Below are 23,660 nucleotides of genomic sequence, written 5' to 3'. Positions count from 1 at the left end.
CTTGCGCAATCAAGTTGCATTAGGCCAGCTCAGCCGATCTGGAACTCGTCTGCTCCATGAGCGGCCAGCACGCCTCCCTTGCGCGTCGCGCGGCCCATCGCTCTGACCTTGGCGTACATTCTCGCCTCGGCGTCCGTCTTGTCCGCCTTGTTCTTGCCGCCTGCCTTTTCTGCCGCACGCTTGGCCGCATACGTAGCGATGGCCGCCAGACTGTCATCGTCCTCGGCGTCGTGCTCCTCGCGCGTCGCAGTCGAGTGTGGCTCGGCAGCCATGCGTTTCGCCTTGCGCCTGGCGCGCCGCTCTTCGTCGGCATCAAACGCAGCCTTGCGCTTCTCGTGCCGGTCGCCCTGCTTGCCTGCGCCGCCGCCTGCGGCTCGCGCATTGGCCTTGATGGCCGCCGGAGCTTCGCGCAGGGCAAACGCCTTGGCCAGATGGCCAAGCTGGAGCGCAGAGACGGAGAAGAGATCCTTCTCGGCGGCCGGATGCGTGGCGTAGGCGCGAATGTGAGAGAGGTATGCTCGCCGTGCCAGGCCCGATGCCTGGAGGGAGGTGAAGAGATGAGCCGGCTGGAAGCGGGGGCATGATGGAAGCGCAAGGACACGCAAGAACTCACCTCGTCACTGCGCAGCACCCATCTCTCAAACGCCAGCTGAGCATCCGTCGCTCTTGCTTCGTACTCTGCCGCTCCACCGCCAAAGCCGTGCCTGAGCACCTGTCTCGCGTCGACCTCATGCAGGCGAGGAGTGCCATCTTGCTGGCCGCTCATTGCCCTTTCGAGGCGCGTCGCCGCCTCTCGCTCGTGCGGCAGCAGCATGATCCAACTCTGGCCCTCTCGGCCTACTCGAGCTGTGCGGCCGACGCGATGCAGGTACTCGTCGACGCCGCCCTCGGTGGGCGCGTCGAGCTGCACGACGCAGCTGACGTCGGGCAGATCCAGGCCGCGCGCAGCAACGGACGTGCAGAGCAAGATGGCGGCGCCTCCTGCCTCGGGCGCAGCCTTGGAGAAGGCCCGCAGCGAGGCAATGCGCTCCGACTGCGTCATGGAGCCATGCAGTCGAAAGATAGGCGCCGAGGGAATGACCTCGCACGACTGAGCGACCGCCTGCTTCTCCTCGCCACTGCCGTCCTCCTTTGGCTCTTCTGCGTCGCTCATCTTTGCCCCGCCCATGGCGCGCCAGAAAAAGTCGACGGCGTCGGTGCAGGAGATGAAGACGATGACGCGGCGTGCTTTCGGCGAAGAGTCGCTGGAGCGAGAGACGGCTTGGCGCAGAAGCGCAAGCAGGACGACGAGGCGTTGCTTGGTCGGCACGACGACGAAGTGCTGCCGCAGCTGCGCTGGCGCGGCGAGGTTCGTGCGCGCAACGACGGGCGCTTCAGAGGGAGACGCAGCTTTGAGCTTGACGTCTTTCTCGCCAGTCACTGCAGGCTGGGCCTCTGCCTCTGCGTCTCTCGCGCGCGCTTGCTGCTGCTGCTGCTTCCTGTCCTCCTCGGGCAGAGCGCGCACAACAACGGGCTGCACGAGTGCGCTGCCAGCGAGCACCTGCACATTCTCATCCAGCGTAGCGGAGCAGAGCACCGTCCGTCTCGGATGCTTCCACCACTCGATGCCCATGCCATCGGCCGTCTCGTCGGTCTCCTCGGCTCCCTTCTCCCGCATCGCCTCTCTTGCCGTCTCCTTCGACATGCGTCTCCTTCCCTCGAGCGCCTTCAAGATGCCGTCCAGCGTCTCGCGGAAGCCCATCTCGAGCAGCCGATCCGCCTCGTCGAGGACCAGCCACTGCAGCTTGCCCGCATCGAGCGAGGTGGTGTTTTGCAGATGATCGAGCAGGCGGCCAGGCGTAGCGACGATGATGGGGAGGCCTTTGCGCAGCTTGCTCTTCTCGTGATTGCGCGTGGAGCCGCCGGAGAGCAAGCCGGGGACCAGCCAGCGTGTGCGCCTGGGCGTCTCCTCCTCATCCGATGCCTCCTCGTCTTGCTTCTGCGCCGCCTCTTCCGCCGCCGCAATGGCCTCGCGCTGTCGCGGACTCAGATGCAGCTGCACCAGCTTCTCTGCCACCTCGTAGATCTGGCGCGCCAGCTCTCGCGTCGGGGCAAGAATGATGGCCAGCGTGCCCACACTGCGGTCGATCCACGAGGCGGCGTCGGTGCAGAGCGGCAGCAGGCTCTGCAAGATGGGCAGCAGATAGGCAAGCGTCTTTCCCGAGCCCGTCTGGGCGTGGATGAGGACATCTCGCTGAGCGCCGCGTGCGCAAGGGGCCATGAGAAGCGGCAAGGCGGCGCGTTGGATCGACGTCGGAGCAGAGCCAATGCCCATGCGTCCGGCGAGATGCGCCACGAGCAGCGCATCAAGGCCGATGGAGGCGAAGGAGGAAGTGTCGAGAGGCGCATTCGTGGGCTGCGCGGCTGGCGCAGCAGGCGTGGCCTTGACGGGAGCGGCACTGGCGGCGCCGGTGAAGAGCGAGGAGATGACGCCGGCGGGCGGCGGCCTTGCGGGCGCTGTAGAAGCACCTGCGCTGCCAGTGCCGCTGCCGCTGCCGCTGGCTTTGGCAGCAGCCGCCTTGGCGGGCTTGTGCCGGCCCTTGGCCTGCGCTGCCTCGATGGCCTGTGCCACCGCCGCAGCCTCTGCCTGTGCGCTCGAGGCCGCGTGCTGCGCCCGCGGCGTGCTTCTGGCCTCGTGCGTGCCCGCGCCGCTCTGCCGGGGGCGTGGCGGAGCTGGCGCAGCAGGAGCGGCAGACGGCGCAGCGGCAGTGGGCGCTCTGCGCTGTGCTGGTGCTGCCGCTGCTGTGGCCGAGGAAGAGGCATCGGCGCGAGGCTGGGCGGCAGCGGCGCCACTCTGGCTGGCGCGCGCCGCACGCTGCGCCTGGGCGCGCTGGTGCGGCGTGCCCTTGGCGGCGCGCGGGCGCGAGGGCCCGGCGGCGGCGGGCGCGGCGAAGTTGAGGAGCAGGCCGTCGTCGTCCATGGTGCGAGGGGTGATGAGGAGTGTGCGATGCGGTGCTGAGGCGAGGCGAGAAGGCGGCGCGCTCGGCGTCGACGGCCAATTCCATTTCGCGCTGGGCCCTGCATCACGCCGCGCGCACCTCGGCTAGAGCCAAATTTTCGCGGCACCTCAGCAGTGTCCGCCGTCTGGCGGCGCTGCACTTCCTTCCTGGCACCGCCCTGGCCGCGCGCGCCTCTCCCTCTTCGCCTCCCCACCCACCTCTCGTCGCAGCATGGTCAAGAAGGCCCAGGCGGCGCCCGCCGCCCACGTGGCGCCTGCACGCTCCGCCTCCTCCTCGCTCGCAGACGGCTCCGGCCTGGCGCACCGCTCGCGCGCACGCGGCCTGCTCGACGCCAGCAACCTGCCCGCGCTGCAGAACCTCGTCAAGCGCGACCCGCCGGCGTACGCAGACGAGTTTGCCGCCCAGTGGCACCACTACCAGAGCATCCGCCGCATCTACGCCGCCGAAATCGGCGCCGCCGACGAGGGCGGCGCCCATGTGGCGGCGCCCAGAGTGGCAAAGGACCAGGAGGAGCACTTTTGTGCCCTCCTCTCGTTCGTCACGCAGGTGAGTGGCGCGCAGCAGCGACACGCTGGCAGCAGCAGAGCGCTCCCCAGTGGCATCAGTGGCGTTGCTCTCGCATGCGCAACGACAGCAGTGCTGCTCGCTCTCCATGCCCCTCCAGACGCCGTCTTGGCCCCTGACTCTCGTTGCTCACCCTCCACCTTTTTCTGCCTCGCAGCTGGCGCCCTCGTACCCGCAGCTCACCGCCTCGTACCCGGGCGAGCTGGCCGCCTTCCTGCTGCAGCACCATGAGCGTCTGGGTGCCGACGTGCGGCGCTCGGCCGTGCGCTCCCTCGTGCTGCTGCGCAACCGCGAGGTCATCTCCAGCGAGGAGTGAGTTCCCTGGCCCTTCCTAGCGCCATCCTTGGGCTCTTCGCTGAACCATGCGCTCTACTACCTCCCACAGGCTGCTGCGCACTCTCTTCCCTCTGCTGAGCATGACCACCTCTGCCTCTCTGCGCTCCCTCATCCAAACGACGATTCTGCAAGACATCAAGGCGCAGAACCGCAAGTCGCTCAACCATCGTCTCAACCGCGTCGTGCAGGGCCTCCTCTTTGCAGTCGTGGAGCGCGGCATGCCCTCCCGGGACGCGCCGCAGCCGCACGCCGCACACGCACGCGGCGAGATCAAGAGTCGCAGCGAGGCGCTGTGGGCCGTCCGGCTGGCGGCGGATCTGTGGCGCAAGAACATCTGGAAGGACGCAAAGACCGTGTCGCTCATTGCGCTGGCCTGCTTCCATCCCCATCCCAAGGTGCAGTCCTCCGCCGTGCGCTTCTTCCTCGGCGATCTGCACCATGCCGAGAACGGCGAGTCGTCCGACTCGGACTCGGAGGAGGAAGCGGCCATTCCCGACGTGAACAAGATGCAGCACGCGCGCAAGGTCAACAAGAAGACGCGTGGCGGCGATCGCAAAGTGCGCCAGGCCGCCGCGGTGGCGCGCAAGCGCAGACGAGAGGCGCAGGATGGCAGAGAAGAGGTGGCAGAGGGAGATGGCAGAGCCAACTTTGCGGCGCTGTATCTTTTGAACGACCCGCAAGGGTTCGGAGAGCGCCTCTTTGAGAATCTCAGCAAGGGCGACCGCAAGATGGGCATCGAGCTCAAGGTGCGAGTGATGCAGCTGCTGAGCCGAGTCATGGGAGCGCACAAGTGCTGCATCTTGAGCTTCTACTCCTACGTCGTCAAGTGGGTCTTGCTTTCGTTTGCCTTTGTGTGGCATGCGGTGGCTGACGCCGCATTTTGCCGCAGGTATCTCAACCCGCATCAAGTGCACATCACGCTCATCCTCGTCTCGCTCGCGCAATCCGTGCACTCGCAGACGCCGCCCGATGCGCTGCAGCCCGTGCTGCGCAAGCTGTCCGATGCGTTTGTGCACCCGGGCGTCGGGCCCGAAGTCGTGGCGGCGGGCATCAACTCGATCCGCGAGACGTGTCGGCGGCAGCCCTGGGCGATGGAGAAGGAGCTGCTCGCCGATCTGGTGGGCTACCGCAAGAGCAAGGACAAGGGCGTCGGCGCGGCCGCACGAGGCCTGCTGCAGCTCTATCGCGAGGTCAATCCGGCGCTGCTCGCGCGCTCGGAGCGCGGCAAGAGCGGCGCTCTCAGCGTGGCGGAAGGCAAGGCGCCAAAGGCATTTGGCGAGGAGGATGAGGGACAGGTGGGCATCCCAGGCCTGGCGCTGCTGGAGAAGCATCTCGAGGAGCACGAGGGCGAAGAGGACGAGGACCCGGAAGAGGCGGAGCGGAAAGCCTGGGCAGGCTGGGAGGAGGACAGCGACGACGACTCGGACTCGAGCGGCGGCTGGATCGACGTCAGCTCGGATGAGGGCGGCGATGATGCGTTTGACGTCGAGGACTCCGACGAGGAGAAGGACAAGGCCGACGAGAACAAGGACAAGCGCAGCATCAAGGAGCGCCTGGCCGCACGCCGCGAACGCAGACGCGAGCAGCGCAGACGCGAGAAGAGCGGCGAGGCGACGGCGGAGCTCGACGACGACGAGGCAAGCCAGGCCGACTCGGAGGAGGGCGGCGAGGGCGAACAGAGCGAGGCGGCCAAGGTGGCCGAGAGCGCGGCGGCTGCCGAGCAGGAGTTCTCCAAGCTGGCCACCACGCGTGTGAGTTGGGTCCTTCTCTTCGCTGCCTCCCTCTGGCTTGACTCACACCTGCGTCCCAGATCCTCACGCCAGCAAACTTCGCCAAGATGGCCGAGCTGCGCCTCGCCGCCGCCGAGGCGGCCGCCGCCGCGGGCGGGCGCGTGGGCGCCAATGCGAAGCGCGAAGTCGAGTCGATCAAGGCGGCGCGCAAGCGCACCCAGGCGGCCGCGGCTGCCTCGGCCGATGGCGTCTTTCTCGACGAAGCGACGATCCTGGGGCCGCGCAAGAAGAGAAAGGCCGACTATGAGGAGAGAATGGCCAGCATTGCCGAGGGCCGCGAGGGCAGAGTGAGTGGCGGGTCAAGTGACTTGCGATGAGCAGCAGCTGACATTGCCCCCCCCCCCCCATCCCCCTTCCCGCTCGCAGGAGAAGTTTGGCTCCAAGAAGGGCAAGAAGCAGCGTGGCTCGACGACCAACGAGGAGAAGAGCAAGCGCAGCAAGGCCTTTGCGTGCGTTCTGCCCCCCCCCCTCCTCCTTCCTCCTTTTCATGCACGGCCACTGACGCTCTCTGGCGCTCGCCTCACAGCATGACCTCCAAGTCCTGGTCGGTGCGCAGCAAGAGCAAGACGAGCCTGGCGGAAAAGTCGCGCAAGCTCAAGGCGCACCACGAGACGCAGCGCAAGCGGCGTGGCATGAAGTGAGGGCCTTCTCTGCCTCCCCTCCTTTTCCCCTTCTTCCCTCCATCCGGTCGATCTCGGCTGTCTCGCTGGGCTGCGCGTTGGGCGCGCGAATGTCACTTCTGTGCAGAGACGAAAGCCGGCACTCTGCATTGCGGAGGGGCAGGCGGGGTAAATTAGGAGACGCCGAGAGGCGTGGAAGCGAGTGTGCAAGAGTGCACAAGCAAGTGCGGAGGGCCAGGGGGATCTAGGAGAGAGGGGGCGGGCGGACGATGCAGCTCAGTCCTGCGACGCCGCACTGAAGCCCGACAGGTCGTGCGGGTCGACCCAGTCCTGCAGGCCGCTGCCGGCAGAGAGGTCGGCCTCGAGGGCCGCCTCGTCGAGCGCGGCCTGCTGCCGCGTGCGCTCCGGCGTCATCATGAGCGCCGAGGCGCGCTGCGCTGCCGAGAGGGGTGCGTCGGCGCCGTCGTCGCCGGGCGTCGAGGGCGTGCGTGGCGTCGAGGGCGAGCCGTCGTCGACGTCGTGTCCGTTGGCCTGCGGCGTGGGCAGCTCGTCGTCGTGCTCCTCCTCGTGTGCGACATTCTGCGCCTCGTCGCGCTCCTGCACGGCGTCGTGCTCCGTCGGCGTGGCTGGCTCCTCGGCGTCGGCGTCGAGCGAAGCAGCAGAGAGAGGCGCGGCCGAGAGGGTGCTCGTGCGTCCGCTGTCGCGATCGCGCGGCTCGCCCGTTCTGCGGTCGCGCCGGCGCACCGGGCGCGAGGAGGCCGACGGCGTCGTGGCGCCGCCGGCGCTGCCCTGCAGGCGCGCAAGCATGGCCGCGGCGACGTCCGACGGGTTGCCGTCGATGCTCGGTGCGGCGCCCGGCGAGCCATCCACCGCCTTGGCCGCCGAGCGGCGCGCCTCGCCGCGCTCGCGCGCCTTGCGCTTCTGCTTCGGCACCACGCCGCCGGAGCGCAGGTTGCCCAGCAGCGTCTCGAGCACCGCACTGTCGTCGACGCCGGCCTCCTTGCGCGCCAGGGCCTCTTGCCGCTCGCGCTCGCGCTCCTCGGCCGCCGCGCGGCGCTTGGCCTCGATGGCACGCTGCTCGCCAATGCGCACATTGTCGCTCTTGACCTTGCGGTAGGCCGTGCAGAACTCGCGGAAGACGCCAAAGAAGTCCTCGGTGCGCATCGGCTGCACGGCCGGGAAGCCGCGGCGCTTCGGATCGGGGCCCTCGCCAAAGTAGCGCAGCGCCTCGACGTACTGTCGCTCGGTGAACGTCACCTGGTCCGAGAGGCGCTGCAGATCCTGGTGCGCCTCGTTGAGGAACGGCAGCATGAGCTTCGTGTACGGATCCTCGAGGCGCTCCTCGGCCTCGTCGAGGAAGCGGTCGAGCTCCTTCTTGTGCTGCACGCTGCCCGACTTGAGCTCTGCCAGGTCGCGCTTGAGGTCGAGCAGTTGCACTGCGGAGCGCAAAGTCGCGGCGTCAGTCAATGCGCACCGCCATCACACTCTGCCGCCACTCACCGCGGCACGCCTCGGACGGCTTCTGCAGCTCGTCGAGGAACTCCTCGACCTCGGGAAAGCACTTGGAGATAGTGCGCTCGACAAAGTGCAGCAGCGTGGTGCCGTCGGTGGCCTTGGTGTCGACGAGCTTGTTGATCGACGAGATCTTGAAGCCGAACGCGCCGCCCTGCACGCCCGTGGCGTTGAGATAGTTGCCCATCATGAGAATGAGCGTGAGGAGGCGGGCAAAGTGCTCTGCCTGCACGAGGCCGTCGGCGCCCTCGCGGATGCGCAGCGAGCCCTCCTTGATGAGGTCGAAGAGGTCGCGGTAGCGCGTCATGAAGAGCAGGCCCTTGACCTTCTCCTTGAGGTGCGGCACCGTCATCAGCAGCACAACGAGGCGGTCGGCCGGGTGCAGCAGGCGCAGCTCCTCGTGCGACGCATTGCGGTACTCGCCCAGCTGGCCCTTGGTCTCGCTCTCGGGGTAGTGGCGCAGCAGCTCGGTGAGGAAGCTCTCGTCGAGCACGGCCTCGTCGCAGTTGACAATGTGGTGCGCCACCTCCTCGGGCGTCGCGTGCTTGGCGTCGGTCAGACTGCTCTTGACGCGGCGCAGCACCATCTCGATGCCCTGCCGCGTCTGCAGGCTCAGGTGCGTCTTGAACTCGAGCTTCTCCTTCTTGGCCAGCGCCGCCGTGGCGCGCTTGGCGACCTGCTTGGCCTTGAAGTCCTCCTCCATCTCCTCGAAGAGACCGCCCGAGCGCAGCATCTCGGTGATCTGCACCTCGTCGGCCGTGTTGCGGCCCCACACCGTCTCGGCGGCGTGCTGCGCCGACAGCTTGTCCCACTGCAGCTGCTTCATGCGGCCCTTGGCCTGCTCCAGCACCTCCTTGCGCGTCGCTGCGTGGCCGAAGAAGCCTCCCATGGGCGGCGGTGGTGGCGCGTGCGCCGGGCCACCGGGGCCCAGGTCGCCGGCATAGCTGGCGCGCATGTTGAGCATCGAGTCGCGCGAGCTCTCGCCGCCAGGAGTCGCCGTCGGCGGCGTGCCAAACATGCCGCCGGGCGTGAGGGCCGGCGGCGGCGGCGTGGCAGGGATCGCGGCAAGCTGCCCGGGCGTGGGCGGCGGCGGCGGTGGCGGAGGTGGCGGAGGCGGCGGCCCTCCGTCCGCTCGCGAGGGCGGGCGTGAGGAGCTGGGCGTCACAAAGCCGCTGCCTCCCGGCGGCGGCGGTGGCGGGGGTGGCGGTGGCGGCGGCGGCGGAGGCGGAGGAGGTGGAGGCGGAGGGCCCATGGCGCCCGGCGCAGGCGGCGCAGGAGGCGGCATGGGCACCGCGGCAATCTCGCGCGGCGGAGTGGCTGCAGTGCGGTTGGGCGCGCCTTTCCGCCTGCGAATCTCGTCGAGCAGCGATGTGCCCTCCTCCGACGGCGGGAGTGGCGGCGGCGGCGGAGGCGGCGGAGGCGCAGCGGCGCCATCGGCGTCCTGCTCCTCGTCTGGCGTGTCGGCCTTGCGTCTGCGCGTGGCGCGCGCATCCGTCATGCGGCTCTGCAGCTCTGCGTTCTTGGCCATGCCCGCCGCCAGCGTCGCCTGGATCTTCCACTTCGCGGCATCGCTGTGCGGGTCGATCTCCTCGTCGCTGGAAGTGTCCGGCGCTGCGCCCTGCTCGTCGCCCGCTGCGGAGGCTGCTGCACGGCTGTTGCGCTGCGACTGCCGCCGCACACTCGACGAGATGCGCTTGCGCGCATCGACCTCCTCTTCCTCGCGCGCCGCGGGCATCGCAGGGACCGGCTTCTTGCGCGCGTTGGCCTCGAGCTTCTTGATGGTGCGGTTGCGCTCCAGCTGCTTCTCGAGCGTGTCGACGAGCTGCTGCCGGTCCAGGCTGCCCTGGCCGGGCTCTGCAATGCCGCCGGCCAGCTGCGCCTCACGCAGCATGTCGTACAGCTCGCGGATCTGAATCTCGAGCGCCACGACGCGGTCGATGTACGCCTTCTCCATGTCCTCCATCTCGCCCTGCACTGCGGATGTGTTGGCGCGCGCGACGGAGAGGTCTTCCTCGAGGCGCTCGATCTGCTGCTGCAAGTCGCCGACGAGCCCCTCGGTGCTCTCGTTGAGCTGCGTCTCGAGGCGCTGCCGCTCCTTGTCGGCAGTGCGCAGCTCGGCCTTGGTGCGCTGCAGCTCGGCGGCCGTGGCAGCCTGCTGGTCCTGGTCGGCAAAGCGCGAGAGCACGCTGTTGACGCTCACGCCGAGCAGCGAGCTGAGGTCGCTGCTCTCGACGGCGCCCTTGCGGTCCATGACGACGGACGTGACGAGCGAGTCGATGAGCTGGTAGTGATGCACCAGCGCATCGCCGTCCTGCCGGATGAGCAGCAGGTGCTGCAGGGCACTGAGGAAGAAGTCGTATGCGCGCGAGCCAGACACCTTCTCCACGATGGCCTTGAAGACGTCGACGGGGTCCGACATGTCCGTCAGCACCTCGCGGTTGAACGTCTCCACCACGTCCTCGTGGTCCGCCTCTGCGCCCTTCTCAAACACGCCGATCTGCAGGTCCAGATCGGGATTCTTGAAGGCGCGCATCTTGATGAGGATGCGCTGCAGGCCGCTCGCGTCCATCTGGTTGCGCAGGTGCACGCGCACCTCGAACTCGGGCACAATGTCGAGGTTCAGAATGGCGTTGACGAGGAACATGTTGTTGATGGCGTACTCGTTGAGACTCGACTCGTGCGCCGCCGCCGTGTTGCCGCCGCCGAGACTGAGCTTCTTGACCTCGTCGCTGGCGCCGACGCGGCTGCCCATCTGGCCGCGCCCGTCGATGGTCTGCTCGAGGATGCGGAACCAGGCGTCGAAGCGGCCGTGGTCCTCGCTCGACTTCTTCAGCTCGTCGAAGCCGCGCAGCACGAGGCGGTGGCCCGTCGGCTTGTCCCAGTGACAGAGAAAGAGCAGGATGTCGGCGGCCTGCTTGCGCGTCGCCAGGTGCGTCGAGACCATCGAGTGTGCAATGCCGCTGATGCACTTGGGCTGCGCCAGCGCATCGTTGGCGCCGGGCTTCGAGTTGAAGAGCGAGCGGAACGCCTTGAGCACCTCGTACTCGAGCGCCACGTCGTTGTCCGTCTTGTGGCCCTTGGAGTGCAGGCCGTTGAGGAAGCTGGCGAGCACGGGCGTGCCCTTGCTCTCGACGAAGCTCTGGATCCAGCCGATTGCGCACGTGCGCAGCGTCACTGCCAGGCTCTCGATGTGCTTCGTCGTGACGGTGCCGTCCATGAACTTCTTGATGAACCACTCGGGCGAGTTGCGCGTGATGACCATGCCCGCCGCGCCGGGCCCGCTGGCGCCGTGCGCGCCCGTGCCGGCCTGGCGCCGGTTGCGCTCGCGCTCCTTTTCGGCGTGCCACTCCGTCAGCTTGCTGTTGTACACGAGCTGCCACTTCTTCTCGGCGGGGAAGTTCTGCATGTTGCGGAACGCCGTCTCCTTGAGCTCGTCGGGCAGCGTGCCGCCGGGCACGTTGAGGAAGTCGCGCTGCTGCATGAGCTCGTAGAACATGCGCGACAGCTCCTCGTCGTCGGGCCGCGGAAAGTGGAAGCCGCCCGCGCCCGAGCCGCTGCTTGGCCCGCTGGCACCCGAGACGCCCGTGCCCTGCACCGAGTGCATGCTGCCGTGCAACGAGCTCGAGGCGCCCTCGCCGGAGCGCGGCGGCATGGCGGGTGTGTGCTGGTGGTGGTGCTCGGTGTTCCACATGGGCTGCGCCAGCGATGCCGAGGCGGCACTGGAGATGCTCATGCGATGCAGGATGTCCGAGGCGTGCGACGAGACCGGCCCGCGCCGCTCGGTCGAGTGCGAAGACGACGACGTGTAGCGCGACGAGCGCGTGCCCATCTCGGCGCCGCTGTGGCCGGGCAGATGCTCGGCGCCCACCCGTCCGTAGTCCGTCGGCACGGAGAAGCCCGAAGGCGCGTAGCGCGAGCTCTGCGTCATGGCAGAGGAGGCGCTCGACGCCGTGCGCGTGTGCGAGCCGCCCTTGCTCGGCGAGGCCGCGGCAGGTGCGCCGTATGGCCGAAAGTCATCGTCGTGGCTGGCGCGCGGCGCGCGAGACGACGTGCTGGCGCGCGGGTCGCCGCCCATCTGCATCTGGCGGCCGGCCGGCGCGGTTCAGCGTGCACTCGGAAGCAGGCAAGCCACCTCTACGCAGCCGGGCTACTCACGAATGCGCCGCCATTGTGCTGGAAGCCCGTTGGGTTGCCGATCTGCATGCGCGCGCCCGAGCTGCTGCCGATGACCTCTGCCGTGCCATACGCGGCGCCCAGCCCGCCAGCACTGTCCGTGCCATTGGTGTCGCCGCGCGGCCGCGTCTTGTTGCGCCCGAAGATCGAGTTCATCGCCGGGCGCGCTCAGCGCAGCCCACTGCGCCCCGACGCTGGCGAGAGGAGAGCTGGCGGGTGCGCTGGCGCCGGCGGGCAGCTCTGCACTGCGAAGCGCGGGGCTCTGTGCACCTATACGCGCCCGCAAATGCGGCGGCGTGAGAGATCCAGGAGCAGTGCGCGTGCGGAGAAAGGAGCGGGGCTGGCCTGGCGCTCGCGACGTCGCCGGTGTGCAGCGACGAGAGGCGACGCGCGCGGTGTGCGAGCAGGCAGCCCGGCCGGCGGGAGCGTGTGGGCGCCCGTCCGACGACTGGCGACGGCGTGAGGCTGTTCTGGCGAGCTGCACGCTGCTCTCTGAGCTGCACGAGCGCGTGGAGCGCGAGAGGCCGAGGTGTGCGTGAGAGAGACAAGGGGAGAGAGGGAGAAGAGGCAAGGAGGAGGAGCCGCGCGGTGGGCCGCTGGCACGCTGTGCCCAGCACGCACGGCGCGCACGGCGCGCGTGATGCTCTCGCCGCGCGCGGCGCCGGTGCTGCTCTCACGCCCTCTGGCTGCTCTGCTGCCGCTGCTCTGCCTTGCCGCTGCACCCCTGCTGGCGCTGCCGTGCCGCGGGAGCGCTTGCGGCGGCGCTGCGTGTGTGCTCCGCCGCCGACACAGCGATAGCGCGCCGCGGGGGCGCTGCATGAGAGATGAAGCGCCGTGGCCGCCGTGATGCCCCCTGCGCCGCTGCCACGCCTCGCCAGTCGCGCTCATCTCGCTGCTCTGGCAAAGGCTCAAGCATGAGCGCTGCATCTGACTGAGGCCCAGAGGATATCTATCGCATGGCTTCGGCGGCGCTCTAAGTAAAGGCTCGTTGAGAGCGGCACCATGCGCGCCGACGCAAGGCAGCGAGCGGCGGCAGGGGTGTATGCGTCGCAGCGAGGCAGGCCAGCTCGCGCGAGCAGCGCCTCCTGCCGCTCTCTGACAAGCCGTGCCTCCTCGTGCTTTGACGGGGTCGGATTTCTGGGCGAGGCGACGCTGTCCAAAGAGGCTTTGGCTGTAGGCCTTCTGGTCCGCGCTGGCTGCTACGTATGCCTGCTGGTGCTGGTCGGGCTTGGGGCGCGCCAAAGCTGTCTCCTCGCCCAGGTGAAGCATGACCGGGGATGCTCGAGGAGTGGCGCCTGAAAGACCTTGGGCGCCTCGGGCTGCCCACAGGACGTCTCGGACGCTCGAGCCTCAGCGTATGAGGATTATGACTGCAAACCGACATGTGCCCGGGCAATGAGCACGACGTGCGGCGGCTGAGCAGCGCTGAGATCTGGACCAGGGGAGGGGCGGGCGCCGGCCTGCTTTGTCCGCGTGGGAACACGCGGACGCTCGGCCGCCCTGCCGTGCCGCGGCCGCCGCCGCGCGCCTGTCATCTTGCCAAGCGCGTGGGTGCGGAGTCGCTCTCGCAACGCGACACGGTCGAGGTCGCTGCTGCCCCGCCCGCGCCGCCTCGCACGGCGCAGCATCGCCTCATCATGGCCGACGCTGCCTCTCATCCACCTCCGTCCTCGGCCCACACCTCGCTGCGCTTCCACCGCTTTCCTCACGCCGCTTCCAGCCTTAGCGCTCCGCACACGTCCTCACTGCGCTCTCGCACGCACGCGCATCCCCGCTTCGCAGCTCCGTCTCCGCGCGCGCACTGCTTCGCGCTCGAATACCTGATGTGAGTGGCCGTCGTCCGGGAGATGCGCGGTGTGCTGGGTCTGGGCGCATGTATGCGGCGCATGCAGGTGCTCTAGGCGGCAGAGGCGTCTCTGGCATCTCTATGCGGCGCTGCGCGGCAGAAGCTCCGGCTTGCGGGCCCCGCTGCCAGACACGGAGCTGCAACCACGGGCGTGGACGGCGCTGCCCCGTCTGTGCGCGCGCCTCCTCTCCATCCACACCACTCCTCTCACCCCCTTCCCCTTTCGCCCACGCCGTATCTCCGCTTCCTCTCCGCTTCTCCACTCTTCAATCACCTCCGCCCTCCGCACCTCGACGCCCGCCCCTTCTCTCCACTCTTCGCGCCTAGCAGCAGAGCCTCACCCACGAGTGGTGTGCTGATTCCCTCTCCTCTCTCTCCTCGCTGCACATCATGGCAGAGTCCACCGCTCCTTCGGCCAAGCGTGAGCGTTCGCCGTCCGGCACGCACGAGCTTTCCAACAGCGCTGCGCCCGCGTCCAGCAGCACCGTCGCGAGTGCAAAGTCGACGCAGCCCGACGCCAAGCGCCTCAAGAACGAGCCTGCCGCCACGCCTGCCCCTTCCTCTGGCGCAGCAAGCATGTCGGCCGCCTCTGCGGCGGACGAGAAGCCGGCGGCGGACGCTGGTGCCTCTGCGGCGGCGGCGCCGCGCGAGGAGGATGCGGTGGACATTGGCTCGCACGATGATGCGGCCGCGCCGAGCACCAGCAATGGCGCTGATGCCGCTGCGCCCGTGAAGCAGGAGGGCGCAGCTGAGGGCGACGATGCGGCAGGCCAGCCGCAGCAGCAGCAGCAGCAGCAGCCTGGCGAGTCGGGCGCAGATGGCCTGGAGCCGCAGCACATTGCAATGCGCTCCCTCATCATCACTGGCGATGCCAGTATCATCATCGGCAAGCAGGGGCGCCACATCAACGAGATCCGCGACAAGAGCGGAGCGCGGCTGACGATCGTGAGTCACGAGCCACGCTCGCTGGGGTTGGAGGCAGGGTCATTAGAGGTGCAGGGCTGCGAATCGCCTGGCACGTGGAGGGATATGGATCGGGCGATTGATCGTTGAGAGGCGGAAGGAATCGCTGCTGACTGTGCCCTCATCTTCCTCCCCCTCCTTGACTACGCGTCATCGCCGCTGTTGCCGTGTTGCACACGCCATGCAGAGCGAGAGCATTCCGGGAAACCCGGAGCGCATTATGACTGTTGCAGGCCAGCTCGACGCCGTCAGCAAGGTGAGTCCTCGGCGTGGAAGTGCCGTTGGGATGGTCAATGGGACGCGCAGAGCAGTGCGCTCGAGCGAGCTTCGAGGCTTCGAGCGCCACAGCTTCAGCGCGCGCGGCAGATCAGACGCTGACGCGCGGGATCGTGCTGCTTCAGGCGTTCGGCCTCATTGTGCGCCGCATCAACGACGAGCCGTTTGACCAGCCGTCGGTGCCGGGCAGCCGGGCCGTGACGATCCGCTTCATCGTGCCCAACTCGCGCATGGGCAGTGTGATTGGCAAGCAGGGCACCAAGATCAAGGAGATCCAGGAGGCCAGCGGTGCGCGCCTCACGGCTGGAGAGGCGATGCTGCCTGGCAGCACTGAGGTGAGTCATTGCGTGCATGATGCAAGGGCGAGAGGCGCGGCAAGGCTGATGTCGCTCCCCTTGCAGCGCGTGCTGAGCATCTCGGGCGTGGCCGATGCCGTGCACATTGCCGTTTACTACGTGGGCACCATCCTGCTCGAGCACCCCGACCGCAACGCCAACAACATGACGTACCGCCCCACGGGCGGTGCCTCTTCGGCCGTGGCCAGTGTGCCGCCGCGCGGCAATGCGCCATATGGCGGCGCGCCCGGCGCCGGCTCGCCGAATGCCGGTGCCCAGGGCGGTTATGCGTATGGCGCCCAGGCGGCACCTATGGCTGGGCCAGGCGCTGGAGGCCCCGGCATGCCGCAGTACGGCGCCAACCAGGCGCTGCCGCCGGGCAGCCAGACGCAGCAGATCTTCATACCCAATGTGAGTCGCTGCCACTGCTGCTCTCAGTCAGAGTGTCACGCCGGCGTGGCTCCCGAGCTTACGGGCGCGCCGCAAAACAGGATCTCGTCGGCTGCATCATTGGCAAGGGCGGCCAGAAGATCAACGAGATCCGCCAGATGAGCGCCTCGCACATCAAGATCATGGAGCCGGGCGCGGGCATCGCCGCCGGCGGCAGCGGCACCGAGCGTCTCGTCACCATCAGTGCGTTTGCCGGCTGGCTCCGCCTTTTCTCATGTGCTGACCTTCGCCGCGCCTTTGCGGCGCCCTTTCTTCTGCAGCGGGCCCGCCAGCAAACATCCAGCTCGCCGTCAGCCTGCTGTACCAGCGTCTCGAGCAGGAGAAGATGCGGTGCGTCTGGAGTGGCAGGCGCAACCGTGCCTTACACGCTCTCACACGATTCCCCTTCCCTCTTCCACAGGCTGTCGCAGGGCGGCGTGTCGCAGTAAAGGGCCTGCCTGCAGCCTGGCGACAGGGCTAGGCACCAGCACGAGCCCTTGCTCGCTCCGTAGATGTGCGACTCTGCCAGTCTCTCGGCGCCCCCGCTTGTTGCTCTCTCGCTCCCATCCTGTACTCCACTCCGGGCTCTCAGGTCTCTCTTACGTCCCGTGTCGTTCTGTCCGATCTCTTGTCCGCCCGTCACCCACCCTGGCCGTCGTCGCGCTTCCCTTTCCCTATCCCCTTCCCGCCCTCCTCCCTTCCGTCCCAGTGTCATAAAACAGCGCTTCTCGCTGCCTCGCCCCTCTCCCTCTCTCGCCCACACCATCTACCTTACCTGCGCTCTCTCGCTCAAGCCTCTCAGTGCCTTTGCTTCCTCCACTGCTCTCACGCGTGCCTGGCATCTGCCCCTGTCTGAGTCTGCCACAACCTAGCAACCCTCTCAGGAGGATGCGGCGGGTGCCTCTGCCTCACGGCCATTCCGCGCTCACACATTGCTGTTACGCTCGTCTCGCTCCGCTGCCTGATCGCCGTCGCGCCGTGTGACGAAAAGAGCCGCATGAATTGAACGATGCCGAGTCAGGATGTGAAGGGAAGCGGCTCGCACGCGTCGGTGACAGGCGGAGCACGGGGTAGACGCCTCGTCGGCGTCGTGCGGCAAGGGATGGCCTAGAAGCACGCCGCGCAGCCTCGCTGCCGTGCTCTGACATCGCAGAGGAGTGCCTCGCACGGCAGTCCACCGATCGACAGACTGCCGCTCCGCCACGGCCACGGCCGGACTGCGCCCCTCCGAAGTGCGCGGCCGTTGCAGGCGCAGCTTAGAAGCCGTGCACCTTGACCTCCTGCTTGGGGATGCCCTCCTCGATGCTGCGGGCAGAAGCGCATGCATGAGCACGGTGCGCCATTCCCCGTCTTCACTCTGCTCCTTCAGCAGCAGCACGTCACTCACAGGAAGCCGGCAACCTTCTGCCGCTGGTCGCCCTGCAGCTGAATCACCTGGCCCATCTCCTCATCATCAACGAGCGTGCCGTTGCACGCGAACTCCTTCTTGAACGCCTTAAGCAGCTTCTTGCTGTCGTACTCTGCAACCAGAAAGTCAGTAAGTAGTCCATCCTGCACCCGCAATTAGGGACGCCCCAAAGCCGTACAGACAAGCTGCAGGACCTTGCAGATGCATGTCAGCGCACCGTCGAGAGATGCTTCTGCACTTGCTCGCTGCACAGCGAGCAGCGCCTACGAGCACCTGCAGTGGCGCGCCGCGCTCCTAGCCTGATGCGATGACGTGCACGGCAACGAGTGCGCGCCCAGCTGCCCGCTGTCTCGCAGAGCAAGCCGCAGAGCTGGAGCACCTGAGCCAGGCAGATTTGCATCGAGAGGCGCACGTCGGCATGCCCTGTGCGCCTGATGCCGTACACGTCGCCAGACTGAGCGCCCTTTATCGTCGCTCGCCGCTGCGCCCTGCTCCGTCACTAGGCGCCGCTGTGCTGCTGCCTCTTCGGCCACCAGGCGCACGAGCCACTTGCCGCGCGCCCACGCCAGCCCGCTCTAGCACTACCACTCCTGTCTCCGCAGCTCGCGCACTCACCCTTGGGCAGGCCCTGCAGCGTGGTCAGCGTCTTGCGGCCATTGCGCTGCTGGATGCGAATGTGGATGGCACCGCCCTGCTTCTGCTTGGCGGCGGCGGCGGCAGCCTTCTGCTCCGCGGCGGCGGCGTCGACGGCCTGGAGCGCGTCTTCGCCGGTGTCGGCGAAGGGATCTGCCGAGCGTGCGGACGAGGGTCAGCGGGCTGCCGCGGAGGGAGAGGGCGATGAGGGTGGCGCAGTCGTGCGAGCGCCGCGCGGGCCTCCGTCGGTGCAGCGAGCCGCCGCAGAGCACGCACCGTAGCTGCTGAGGTTGGTAAGGTTCATAAGCTGATGCAGTTGGGCGCGGGAGTGAGCGATGGGAGTATGTGTGGTGTGAGGGTGTGTGGTGGAGCAGCTGCAACAGGAGAGGCAAGATCGGCGGCGGGCAGCACCGCCCGCGCCGCGCTGCTGGCGTGCCGCCGCACCGCGGCGCTGCGCCTGTGCCATGCGCCCGCCGGTCGATCGGCTCGGCCGAGCCGCGCCAAAGAACTCAGCCGGCCGGCGCGCACGTCACCCCAGCCAGGCGCAGAGACAGGCCGCCTGCCCGCGCCGCGTGCGCTGCGCGCCCCCGCCGTCGTCGTCGCGTGAGCGCATCCACCGCTCCTTGTTCTGCAACCACAAGCACCCTCTGAAGCAACCGTCGCCACGCGAGGCTCCACTGCACGTCTCTCAGTCTGACACCGTCGTGACAGTGCTGCTGCGCTGCTGCTGGCTGGCTGTACGATCACCCCCTCGCCTTTGGCTGCTGTCGTCGCTCCCCTTCTCTTTCGTCCGCCTGCTGTAGACGAGCGCCACTCGCGGGTGTGTGCGTCTGTTCACCCCCGCGTCGCCAGTGACAGGCAGCTTGCGCTGCTCGCTCGTGCATTGTTTTGCCTGCTGCTGTGAGCGCACAGCTGCTGGCACACGTGTCTCGTCGCGTCAGAGCACCAGACATCGTCTGTCTGTGCGCCTGACTGCCCGTCACCTGCCGTCGCTGCCGCGGCGCGTTCAGCACCCGCACCTTCCTCTCGGCTCGCCCGTCACGCCGCGCGCGCCGCGTCGGCTGTGTCAACGGACATGTCGGCCTCACCTTCAGCGCCTGAGCCCGCGCCGCTCGCCACGGCGCCCGAGCCCGCCGCGGCCGAAGGCGGAGCACGTCGCAGTGCGCGCGCCAAGCGTCCGCCCGCCAAGCTCGCGGCCGACGCTGGCCTCGTCGCAGCCGCTCCCGCAGCCGCAGCTGCGTCGACGAGCAAGGCGCGCAAGGTCTCCGCGGCCGCTCGATGGCCGACGCCCGAGGAGGAAGTCGAGGAGGACGACGAAGAGGAGGAGGAGGATGGAGCGGTGTACTGCGTGTGTAGAGAGGGAGATGATGGGCGGCCGATGGTGTGGTGCAGCGAGTGCGACGACTGGTGAGTGATGTTTCTGGTGTGGGTCAAGGGGGAGTGAGGCATGCACGGTCGGCGCCACCTAGACAGGAGGCGACATCGCCTGCTTGCAGAGGCGAAGGGAGAATCATGAGGGTGCTCTGCAGGGCCTTTCACGCGAGCGACGACGAGGAGAGAGAGCGCTGACGCCGTCCACGCTTGCCCAGGTTCCACTTCGACTGCGTTGGCCTGACGCAAGCCGTCGCCGAGACGCTCGGCGCCTACGTGTGCGCCTCGTGCAGCGCGCGGACGGGACGCGTGTCGAAGAGTGAGTCGGCTGTGTCCTGTCTGCGCAACGCACTGCTGATGCTCTATCTCCACGAACGCAGCGCTCGAGGACATGGAAGCCGAAGCAGCAGGAGAGCCGGAGGGCAATGACAGAGCTGCATCTGCAGACAACATGGCGCAGACGGCGGAGGGTGCTCTGGATGCTGCGGCGCCAAAGAGCTCGCGGCGCAAGACGGGCGCCGCGCAGGCGCGCTACGGCGGCAAGCGCAAGGCGGGAGAGGCACTGCTTGAGGAGGACCATGAGGGCGCAGCTGTTACTGCTGGCGCTGTCGTCCAGATGACGGGGCCGACTGATGGTGCTGGAGCTGCTTCTGCTGCCTCTGCTGCGTACGCGTCGCTACTGCCTCCGGGCGGCGGCCCCAGTGCCCGTGCGGGCCCGAGCGGCAGTGCCGGCGCAGCTTCGAGCAGCGGCGCCGCACGTCAGACGAAGAAGGCTCGTGCAGACTTGCTGCCGCCGGGCTCTTCCAAAGGTGCGGCGCCATCGCGAGCACGTCCGACGAGCGCGGCCCGTCGCGTCTCGGCTGGCACTGGTGCCGTCGTCGGCAGCCCACTCGGCGGGCCCGGCGCTGCGGCGGCCCGCAAGAGCTCGACGGCCGGCACTGCGGCCAATGCGGCGGCCGCGGCGGCAGCGGCACAGAGCACCAACGTGCGCAATCATGCCGTGCGGCAGTTTGCAGCGGTGCTCGAGCCCGTCTTTCTTGCGAACCCGCCAGCATCTCCAGCGGCCGGCGCAGCGACGCAGACGGCGCCACCTGCTGGCGAGTCGGACGCCAAGCCGTCGTCGTCGGATCTCAAGACGGACAGCCCCGCAGCGGCACCCAGTCCTTCCGCGGTCGCAAGCTCCTCAGACACGCCGGCGCCTCGGTCCGTCGAGCCATCAGCGAGCGACAAGACTGCCGCAGCAAAGCGAGCCTCCTCCTATGCCACCGTCCTCGAGGCGCGCGTCTTCGAGCTGCATGCCGAGACGGGCAGCACGGGCGGCAAGGCACTCGCCGGCAAGCTGTACAAGGACCGCCTGCGGACGCTGCTCTTCAGTCTCAAGGACAAGAACAATGCCTCTCTGCGTGCGCGCATTGCCTCGGGCGACCTCGGTGCGCCGCAGCTGGCGGCTCTCTCGTCGTCGGAGCTGGCCAACGAGGAGCGCAGACTGGACCTCGAGCGTCGCAAGGCTGAGAACCTGCAGGCTTCGGTGCTCGGCAAGCGCGACGAGGGTCCGCGCCGCAAGATGACGCACAAGGGAGAGGTCGACATCGAGTACGACGCCGGCACTCAAGATGCCGCCGAGGCAGAGGCCGAGGCGCGTCGCCGAGCAAAGCTGGCAAAGGAGCGCGACGACGCAGCGGCGGCCGCGTCGCCCTCCCTCGGCTCCGGCTCTACGCCGACAGCTGGCTCGCCAGTGAAGCGCGACTCGGTCTCGCGGCCTCGCGACGGTGGGCTGGGCAGTCCTGGACTAAGCATGGGCTCTGGTCCGTGGTCGCCATCGCTCGCATCTCCCGGCCTCAAGTCCGAGCACTTCTCACCGACGCCTGCCGTGCCCTCTCCGACGCGCAGAGACACGCCGGGCAGCGCCACTGCCGCAACCTTCCCGCCGCAGAGCCCCGCCACGAACGACTTTGACTTTGGCAGCGTGTTCAGCGGACGACCAGACGGCGGCGAGACGAAGCATGAGGACGACGCTGGCGAGCCCAAGACCGAGGGAGATGGCCAGACGGGCGATGGCCAGCTGGCGGAAGGCAGCAAGGACGCCGTCGAGGGCGAAGACTCGACGATGGCCGACGACTTCATCGACTCCTTCCTCGGCATGTCGACGCCTCCACACGTGGCAGACGATGCGGCACCCAAGACCGAGACTTCTGCAGCGCCCTCTACTTCTGCGCCTGCCATCCCCCAGAAGAGCGAGTCGCCGTTCGGCGAGGTGCGCTGGCGCGGCGCCGTGAGCATGCCGGAGGTGGGCGCTTGCAGCGGCGTCGTCTCGCAGCTCTGCGGACCTTCACTGGCCACTGGCTCTGGCTGGACTCAACTGCTTCCCTCGCCACACTCGCTCATCGAAGGTCGTCTGCCGCGCAACACGGCAGAGGACTACCTCGTGCAGAGCCACCTAGCACCGCGCACCGAGCTCGTCGTGCTGGCCCTCTCGCCGTCCTTTGAAGCTGAAGGCCTGGCGCTTGCCACGAAAGCCGGCAGTGCTGGAGCCAAGGGTGTGCCGGAGAGCTCAGCGGACAATGTCGCTGCATTCGAGGAGCTCGTGGGCTGGCTATACGGCCGCTCTCGCTACGGCGTCGTGGCTCCCGCTCCCGAAGCCCGCGGTACACTGGTGAAGGACTTCTACATTGCTCCGCTGCCGCGCCACATTGCTCTGCCCGAATGGCTGCGCCTCGTCTCGTCCGAGTCGTCTGCTGCGCCGCAGCATCTCGCCGCGCTCGAGACGCCACGAGAGGCAGACATGTTCCTGCTCGTCGCAGTTCTCTTCAAGGGCGCCCTGGCCTCGCGCAACGGCACGGCCAAGCGCAAGGCCCCCCCCTCCACGACATCCTCCCGTGCGCCTCACAGTGGTGCATCGCCGGCTGCGGCGTCGCCCTTTGGCGCCGGCAGTGGTGGCAGCAGTCCTTTTGCACGGCCCGCGCCGACAGCCGCACTTTCTGGCGCTGCCAGCCCGCCGGCATCTGCGCCAGAGACGGCGGCGCCTGCGGCCGCTGGCACTGCCTTCTCTCTCTTTCCCGGCGGCGCATCGGCGCTGCAAGAGCTACTGCGCGCCGTCGGCGGTGGTGCCGGCGCCACGAGCAGCGCACCAAATGTCTCTGTGCCGACTCCGACATCGTCCACGCCCGCTCCCACCGCACCCGCCGCTACGATGTCTGCGCCCACCGCTGCGGCTCTCTCGAACCTGCCGCCGCCGGAGCTGAACAACGTACTGACGACGCAGCCAGGCTTGCTGAGCCAGCTGCTATCAAGCCTTGCGGCGCCGGCATCCGCGGCTCCTGGCCCTGCGCCTGGTCCGCCGCCTGGACCGCCCCCGGGACCGCCGCCTGGCCCTCCGCCGCCGGCACCCTCCGTCAGCACGCCACACTACGCCAGCGGTCCGCCTGCTCCAGCTGCGCCTCACGGAAGCTACGGCGCGTACGGTCGGCCCGCTGCACCTGAGCACGCCGGCGGCTGGGCGCCTCCTGGGGCGCCCGGCCCTCCGCAGGGTCCAGCTGGCTGGGCTGCACCCCCTGGCGGGCCTCCAACGCCGTACGGTGCTCCTCCGACAGGCCCGCGAGCTGGTCCGGGTGCAGGGCAGCCCAACGCCTGGCCACCGCAGCACGGTGGACCAGCACAGCACCAGATGCCAATGGGCATGCCACACCAGCCGCATTCGCCCATGGGCCCGCCTGGAGGGCACGGACAGGCGCCGTACGCCCATGGCCCTCCCTTCGGTAGCCCGCCGTTCGGTGCTCCCGGCCCCCACGGCCCTCCTGGACCGCACGGGCGTCCGCAGCCGCCGTTCCACGCACCTTCGCCGCCTCAGCCGCCGCAGCCGCAGCATCTCATGCCGCCGGGCTCGGGCTGGGGCGGGCGTGGTGGCCGGGCCGGGCGACGCGGACGATGAAGGCAGCGCGGGCATCGCGCTCACGGTGCGCTCGTCCCGTCGCCCTCCGATCTCCTTTTTGTCCTTGCCGCTTTCAGCTAGCCCTACACCCTGCATCTTCCACCGACCCGGTCTCTCTACACCCGTTGTTCTACTCCGTCACTTGCACGCCGCTACCCCGTCACCTCGCTCATACAATGCATCCACCTGCGTCTGTACTGGGCTCGGTGCGCGGTCACGGTCGACGTGGCTCCTGCGCGCGCGCAGGCTCGACGTCTGCGCCACCTCCTGTGCCGCCAGTGCGCCTCGGCCCGGAGTGGGGGCTGCGCGTACACCACTTGCCCTCGAGGCTGTCTCCTGTTCCGTTTCCCTACTCCTTTGACCAAAAGAATAAGAATACATGCTGCCTCTCGTCGTGCTTTGAGCGATGTCGCTGGCTGGGACACAGGCGTGAGAGGCTGGCGCGCCAGCCAGCCAGAGCGCGCGACTCCCGCGTCA

At 68.4% G+C, this 23,660-nt stretch overlaps 6 protein-coding genes across 6 annotated transcripts; 3 read left to right on the top strand and 3 right to left on the bottom strand.

Annotated features, from left to right (window-relative positions):
• Nucleotides 1-29: 29 nt before the first annotated feature.
• FA09DRAFT_325028 (DEAD-domain-containing protein) lies at nt 30-2,959 on the bottom strand (the record flags this gene model as incomplete). The annotated part of the gene is made up of 2 exons (XM_025741149.1): nt 30-539; nt 614-2,959. 2 exons carry the CDS (start codon nt 2,957-2,959, stop codon nt 30-32), a joined length of 2,856 nt encoding a protein of 951 aa, XP_025599341.1.
• A 217-nt stretch (nt 2,960-3,176) lies between these two features.
• Nucleotides 3,177-6,441, top strand: FA09DRAFT_359668 (SDA1-domain-containing protein). Its single transcript, XM_025745147.1, has 7 exons — nt 3,177-3,545; nt 3,721-3,875; nt 3,949-4,725; nt 4,789-5,650; nt 5,710-5,976; nt 6,056-6,138; nt 6,216-6,441. The coding sequence occupies exons 1-7, from the start codon at nt 3,210-3,212 to the stop codon at nt 6,328-6,330; spliced, it is 2,595 nt and encodes an 864-aa protein (XP_025599340.1). The 5' UTR covers nt 3,177-3,209; the 3' UTR covers nt 6,331-6,441.
• Nucleotides 6,216-12,545, bottom strand: FA09DRAFT_329016 (FH2-domain-containing protein). The gene is made up of 3 exons (XM_025741997.1): nt 11,977-12,545; nt 7,810-11,902; nt 6,216-7,745 (listed from the first exon to the last, which is right to left on the bottom strand). Exons 1-3 carry the CDS (start codon nt 12,148-12,150, stop codon nt 6,586-6,588), a joined length of 5,427 nt encoding a protein of 1,808 aa, XP_025599339.1. The 5' UTR covers nt 12,151-12,545; the 3' UTR covers nt 6,216-6,585.
• Nucleotides 12,546-14,230: 1,685 nt separating this feature from the next.
• On the top strand, nt 14,231-16,292 carry FA09DRAFT_325026 (hypothetical protein; the record flags this gene model as incomplete). The annotated part of the gene is made up of 7 exons (XM_025741148.1): nt 14,231-14,785; nt 14,991-15,059; nt 15,115-15,414; nt 15,481-15,825; nt 15,906-16,047; nt 16,125-16,194; nt 16,265-16,292. The coding sequence occupies 7 exons, from the start codon at nt 14,231-14,233 to the stop codon at nt 16,290-16,292; spliced, it is 1,509 nt and encodes a 502-aa protein (XP_025599338.1).
• Nucleotides 16,293-16,905: 613 nt separating this feature from the next.
• FA09DRAFT_342896 (eukaryotic translation initiation factor SUI1) lies at nt 16,906-18,229 on the bottom strand. The gene is made up of 4 exons (XM_025744564.1): nt 18,161-18,229; nt 17,867-18,037; nt 17,231-17,363; nt 16,906-17,148 (listed from the first exon to the last, which is right to left on the bottom strand). Exons 1-4 carry the CDS (start codon nt 18,186-18,188, stop codon nt 17,100-17,102), a joined length of 381 nt encoding a protein of 126 aa, XP_025599337.1. The 5' UTR covers nt 18,189-18,229; the 3' UTR covers nt 16,906-17,099.
• Nucleotides 18,230-18,513: 284 nt separating this feature from the next.
• On the top strand, nt 18,514-23,546 carry FA09DRAFT_359664 (hypothetical protein). Its single transcript, XM_025745146.1, has 3 exons — nt 18,514-19,291; nt 19,474-19,574; nt 19,636-23,546. The coding sequence occupies exons 1-3, from the start codon at nt 18,960-18,962 to the stop codon at nt 23,181-23,183; spliced, it is 3,981 nt and encodes a 1,326-aa protein (XP_025599336.1). The 5' UTR covers nt 18,514-18,959; the 3' UTR covers nt 23,184-23,546.
• The last annotated feature ends 114 nt before the right edge of the window (nt 23,547-23,660 follow it).

The sequence above is a fragment of the Tilletiopsis washingtonensis genome (assembly GCF_003144115.1).
Source record: "Tilletiopsis washingtonensis strain MCA 4186 unplaced genomic scaffold FA09scaffold_7, whole genome shotgun sequence".
Taxonomy (NCBI): Eukaryota; Fungi; Basidiomycota; class Exobasidiomycetes; order Entylomatales; genus Tilletiopsis; species Tilletiopsis washingtonensis.
This window is presented reverse-complemented; position numbering and strand designations above follow the sequence as displayed.